Below are 6,174 nucleotides of genomic sequence, written 5' to 3'. Positions count from 1 at the left end.
ACCACTCAACCCGACTGACAGAACAAAGCGACAATGATACCGCCGGCAAGCGATTGTTCAACTCTACATAACAATAGCGTGAACTCGTGTGTCTCGCACCTCATTTAAGTACGCGGCACGGCCTGTCACAGATCCGACAACCTCCCCGCCAAGAAAAACTGTTTCTACTCGCCGGCAAAGTTTGCGGTGGGGTCAATCAGACTAGAAAGGGAGAAAATAAACAGGAGCCCACAAAATTTTCCAGCTCATTAAATAATTTAAACTGTTCTCCTTTCAACTCGGAGGGACGCATTATCGTAGGAGAGAGCTGTCAATCAAATCGAGAGCTTCCGATTGGGATTAGCTGAAAGCTGAGCAGAAATGGCCAATTTCTGAGGTACCATTTGTTTTCATTTATTTAAAGCTATCAAAGACAAGATCTTACTATGTCACAGGCATCTAGACTTTGTCGATATTTTGATTACATGATAGCATAACGTGCGTGTGTGCGGAATTTTTTAAGAAAAAAACAGAAACAGTTACGGTGCTTCCAACACGTGTGTTAACAAACTTGTAACGTTGCTACTAAAAATATTTCAACTCATGAACGAGACAGACGCTTTTGGTATGGTTCTATCAAACCACCATTTACAGTGGAACAAGTAGGGATATGGTCTAAATCGTTACTAGCGTGTCGCTTTCAGAGATTTCAGACATTTGCGTCTTGTGAGCGTTTTGGGAGGGAAGCCATGGCTTGAGGCGTCAGCGCAGGGATTGCCAAATAAAGTGAGTTAATTAACAAGGTATATTAGAGTCTTCCAAAAACGTTCCCCAGAGAAAAACGCAAGGTTTACCACAGGCAACCAATTTGACAAAGACATGGATATGTAAAACATAGCGTACAGGTTCAGAAAACAGCATTCGGGAAGCGGTAATGGTCACGCTTGCGTTAGGTTTTCCCGTTCCTAAACAGTTCAAGATTGATCTGAGCTATAATTGGACGTGGCCTCAAGACACCCTCCTTGACGAATCGTCACCGGGATCTACACAGATGTTGTCCATAAACTTCAACTTCATTGCCAAGCCTGTCATGCACTTGTCAATGCAAACCCCGAGGTGTAATGTCACGGGGGGTGTCACAAGTTTATCAACAAAACTTGGAGTTCAGTTATTATGAAAGTCCTTTGGAAAATTGTCTAACATCTGACAGAAAACTATTTATCCAGTCAGGTTTTAAATCCATTTAGTTGTTAATTTTTTGCTTTCTTTTTTTTGTAGATATATATATTTAGAACTATAGGGTTTTGTCAGTGTGTATGTATGATACTTAGAGTGTATTTTCCTCCACATACTTATTACCTGGATCCGTGCCTGAGGCAGTAGAAAATGGCCTCACACTTCACCGAATCCACGGCGGTCTGTCACTACGGCATTCTTTCCCATTGCTGTGTGCGTTCGATAAAGTATCGGGTTACAAGACGCGATTTTGGGCTAACCGTAAAACATTTGAAAATAAACAAACTAGTATCGAGAGGAAATTTTATTGAAATAAAATAAAATTATCGTCTTTACATACATTTAATGGTTATTTTTTGCGCTAAATGGATGATTTTTTCGGATTTCGTTAAAAAAGTCGATATTTTTCGGGATTTCGGAGCGCCATATTTTAGCCAATCACCGAGCAAACCTGGCTACACATATTACGCAAGATCACTGATTTTTATATTTTTCGACGACTAGGAATAAGATGAAAAATCGTGCTTTAGGGATTTTTTAATTTTTGACTCTAAGTATAGTTTTTGTCGACAAATAGGCGAAAAAATCGAATTTTTTGGCTTTTTTCGCACTAAATTACCCATAATTCAAAATCAAGCGCATTTTTCAAAAATCCCAAAAGCACGATTTTCGGGACAACCCTGGCAGTCATTTTGAGCCGTAAATGGGGTATGTTAGACTCTCCATGTTTCCAGGTTTGAACGAGTTTTGCAGACATGTCATATCTCCCAAAAGTGTGCATTGTGTTATTCATACAGGCGTAAAGAATCATTACAGTATTCAAGGTCACCCAAGGATACGACAGTAGCTTCGCTACATGTTACATGTCCACAAAAAAATGATAGCGGACATGTACTATCCTGGAAACTGTTTGTATTTATAGAAAAGTGTTGTTTTTTATCTATTACGAGTCACTCAGGCAAAAGGGCTTGTTTTGCCGCTTTATTGCAAATGACCGCAGGTGACCCCGAAATGGAACGCGGGTTCGATTCGAATTGCCCAGATCGAACACGATCGAACACGGTTCGGATTCTATGAAATGTGGGAACTTTGCAGCCCAGATTTTACCACCGTGGGGCATAACAGGTGACTATCAACTTTTCAAGATGGCTAACCTGAGATTAAACTGTAAGGTCTGAACCACTAAGAGCCCCTATCCGAAGCCAGGTACTAATTTACATCTGAGTCAAGGGAGGAAATTGGTGTGAAGAGCATTTCCCAAGGACAATACAGAGGGAATGCCAGGGGTTTGTCGGATTGATTATTAGGAGACATAGTTGTTTGGACTGTTTCTTTTCTTTGTTATTTCTTTCCGTGGTCCGTCCATGAATTGTATTTACACAATATACATGTTTACATGTATCACATTTTAGAGGTATCCAATTGCCGCTTTTTCTTCTACCATTTAAGTGTGATATGCTACATTCTATGCATAGTATATCACTCTCAAATGACAGAAGAAAATGGACGTTTGTTTCTGACACACTTTTCTTATCTGACCGAGATGCCCTTAGGCCAGATATTCCACCACAGTTCACTAGTGCCAGGCCTCGAAATTAACTTTTCTTCCTATTGTCCCAGCACTGTCCCGAAAATAGATTTCAATCGTCCCGAAATGAGGATGAGGTGTCCCAACATGTTCTTCGGAATGTATGTATGACTTCAATATAAATGTATATATGACTTCAATATAAATGTATGTTTGACTTCAATATAAATGTATATATGACTTCAATATAAATGTATGTATGACTTCAATATAAATATCAATATCGCAGGTCATGCTAGCGTGAAAAACCTTCCTGATCTTCGTTCGCGAGGACAAGCCAAGAATGTATGACTTCAACTTGAAGTCAACTTTATATTGCTTCTGTTCTGTCTCCCAGAGAAGACAGGAAATTCGGAGGAACCTTTCCGGAGCGAAAAGCTAGGACGTGTGCCTGATATACAAAAGATAGGGCTGACATTCTAGATCTGATGTTGATTATTTTCCTATTATCCCAAAAAATTCCCAAAGTGTCTTTTTAGTTGCCCTGGCCTAAATTTAAGTGGCCATCGGGACACGTTAATTTCTAGCCCTGTAGTGCTGTCAGCCGTTGACATAATGTGTTTAGTCGACTGTATAGTAGCACAATACGCTGTGCAGGTAACTATATTCTCACTGGTACGGCTTTGACAATGGACGCATAATTCTGTCAATAATGGCAACCTTTCTAGGCGTTCTTCTCACTCGAATTCACGACAGGCACCGAGACAACATACATGTAGTGCTTTGTACCTCAACTAAAGACTGAAATTTGAACCACCTTTTGAAAAAGGAGAATTATGTGTAGCCTCTAAAAGGCTTCGGGAGGCGGCTGGAAAGAGTAGAAATCGGCCAAATTGAGAGATAACATGCCAGGGGGGTTTGTCTGCTGGGAGAGAATATTTGCCGCACCCGAAGTATTCTGTCCAGCAGAAAAAAACTCCCCTGGCAAGTTATCTCTCAATTTGGCCGATTTCTACTCCAAGAACCAGCCAAAAAGCCCTATTTTACATAACTTTAAAGTGGTGTATGTCAAAATCGTGAATGACATTCTTTGGACATGTGTCGAAGGTATTCCCATACCAAATTTCAGGTCATTCGGATTTAATATTAGGGCACAGGAGCCTAAAATGTACATTTTTGGTCCGAAAATAGCAAAAAAGCCCTATTCTACACAATTCTAAAGTGGTATATGTCAAAAGCGTGAATGGCATTCTTTGGACACGTGTTCAAGGTATCCCCATACCGAATTTCAGGTCATTCAGATTTAATATTAGGGCACAGGAGCCAAAAATGTACATTTTGGGTCCGAAAATAGCCAAAAAGCCTTATTTTTCCCAATTTTAAAGTTGTGTATGTCAAAATCTTGAATGAGTTTTTGTAGACATATATCCAAGGTATCCCCATACCAAATTTCAGGTCATTTGGTTTTAGTACCTGGGAACCAGATCTCAAAATGTATATTTTTTGCCTGAAAATGGCCAAAAAACCCAAATAAAACAATTTAAAAAAAATGAAAAAACGCGTCGGGGTATTTGCCCACTCTACCTTCATGCCAAATTTCGCGTTATTTGGCCGGAAAATGGCAGAGATGAATCCATTTAAAGAAATGGCAGGAGGAGGAGAAGAAACATGAGGGAACACAATATGTCTTCACCACTTTGTGGTGAAGCCATAACTATTCATTTACACATCACAAATCTCATTTCAACAGCACCCCTGTGTTTCGTAACAGTCGCAGATTTTTTGGGCACCAATTTTGCGATGCCTACCAAGAGATTAAAGTCACTTTTGGGCCAAACCCCAAAAAAAATGCTAAGGTCAAGGAGTAAAAAACAAGTATCCTGAACCAAAAGTTTTACGATAAGCAAAAGACCGATATCAATTGAAGGATTGTTGGATCATTAATGTATTGTTTACAATGTGTCGAAAAAAACTCACGAATGAGACCTTGCAGTGTTAGAAATACCCATCTGCAGTCTGCATTTTGCAGAGAACTTAGCAATGTTGCAGAAGAAAAAACTAAGCAACCTGCAATTTTGCAGACTGAAAAAATTAGAATAGGGATTTAATTTGTCTTTATAATATTATAAAATAAAATAGAAATTAGGAAATTTTGCTCACTACTGACTTTATGATATACTAATTATGCATGTATTTTTAAAATTTGCATATGAAATGTTTGCCAACATGCAATTTTGTAGGGATTTGAGTCAGGGCTTAAAAGTGTATATCTGCAGAAATACTTTCCAAATTGCAGAACAATATTGTGACATTCTGCAGTATTGCAAAACATTGAAAAAACAGTATTTTAACCACTACCTTGTAATGATAACAGCCTGTTGCCTTCCGTCCCAGAACCATGGCGTGCCACGCTAAGGCTATCCACAGGCTGGGCTGGACGCTGCTGGTCCTGGGGACGCTCAGCATCATCCTCGGTACCGCCGCCGTCGCCATCATGGCGTCCAAGAACCGGCCCACCTTCCTCACCTACATCGCCGGGCCCATCTGGAGCGGCATATTTGTGAGTACAAGTCGTATATAACATGTGTTTGTATCTGGAGCGGTATATTTGTGAGTAAAAGCCATATATAGCACGTGTTTGTATTTGGAGTGGCGTATTTGTGAATAGCTGTCGTATCTACATGTAACATATATTGTATCTGGAGTGGCATATTTGTGAGTACAGGCCGTATATAGCATGTATTTGTATCTGGAGCGGTATATTTGTGAGTACAGGCCGTATATAGCATGTGTTTGTATCTGGAGCGGTATATTTGTGAGTACAGGCCGTATGTATTTGTGTTTATATCTAGAGCAGCGTATTTGTGAGTACTTTTAGTATATAACACTACCAGGTGCATGAATGTGAAAATTATGTGAATTTCGTGCAAAATTTTAATGAAATGTGAAAAATGTGATGTAATGTGAATCCCATTAGAAATATGTGAAACCCAAAATGTGATTTTTTTTCAAAATGTGAATCGTCAAATGTTATTTTATGTGAAACAATGTAACTGTTTGAAAAATGTGAATCGATTATGTGAAATCACACAACCCGAAAAGATGGCCAAAAAAAATGTGAATTCAAAATGTGAGAAGATGTGAAGAAATGTGAAGCGGTTTTACCCCGCAAACTGAAAGGAGTCAAATGTGAAATTATGTGAAGTTCAAATCACATTTTTCCACATAAGAGGTCAGAATGTTATTTTATGTGAAAATGCTTCACATAATTTCACATTTGCCTATGTCCTAGATGATTATGTGATTTTATGTGAAAATTTTTGTAACAGGTAACAAACTTATTTACGACCGTTTCTAGGTTTCCGAGATTCCTCCTCAAATAGGTGTTAAAATGCAAACACATCGGGGTGAGACAAACTTGTGGGGCTTCT

General features: G+C 39.1%; 1 protein-coding gene across 1 annotated transcript in view; it reads left to right on the top strand.

The window, feature by feature from the left end:
• Positions 1-5,324, top strand: part of LOC109471272 — a 19,688-nt gene extending 14,364 nt beyond the window's left edge. Inside the window, exon 8 of the mRNA XM_019770556.1 lies at positions 5,138-5,324. Within this exon, the coding sequence (XP_019626115.1) occupies positions 5,138-5,324 (187 nt within the window). The remainder of the gene's footprint in view (positions 1-5,137) is intronic.
• Positions 5,325-6,174: the final 850 nt, after the last annotated feature.

The sequence above is a fragment of the Branchiostoma belcheri genome, unplaced genomic scaffold, assembly GCF_001625305.1.
Source record: "Branchiostoma belcheri isolate BF01 breed outbred unplaced genomic scaffold, Haploidv18h27 scaffold245, whole genome shotgun sequence".
NCBI lineage: Eukaryota > Metazoa > Chordata > Leptocardii > Amphioxiformes > Branchiostomatidae > Branchiostoma > Branchiostoma belcheri.
The sequence above is the reverse complement of the archived record's forward strand: the minus strand, read 5'-3'. Positions and strand labels throughout refer to the sequence as shown.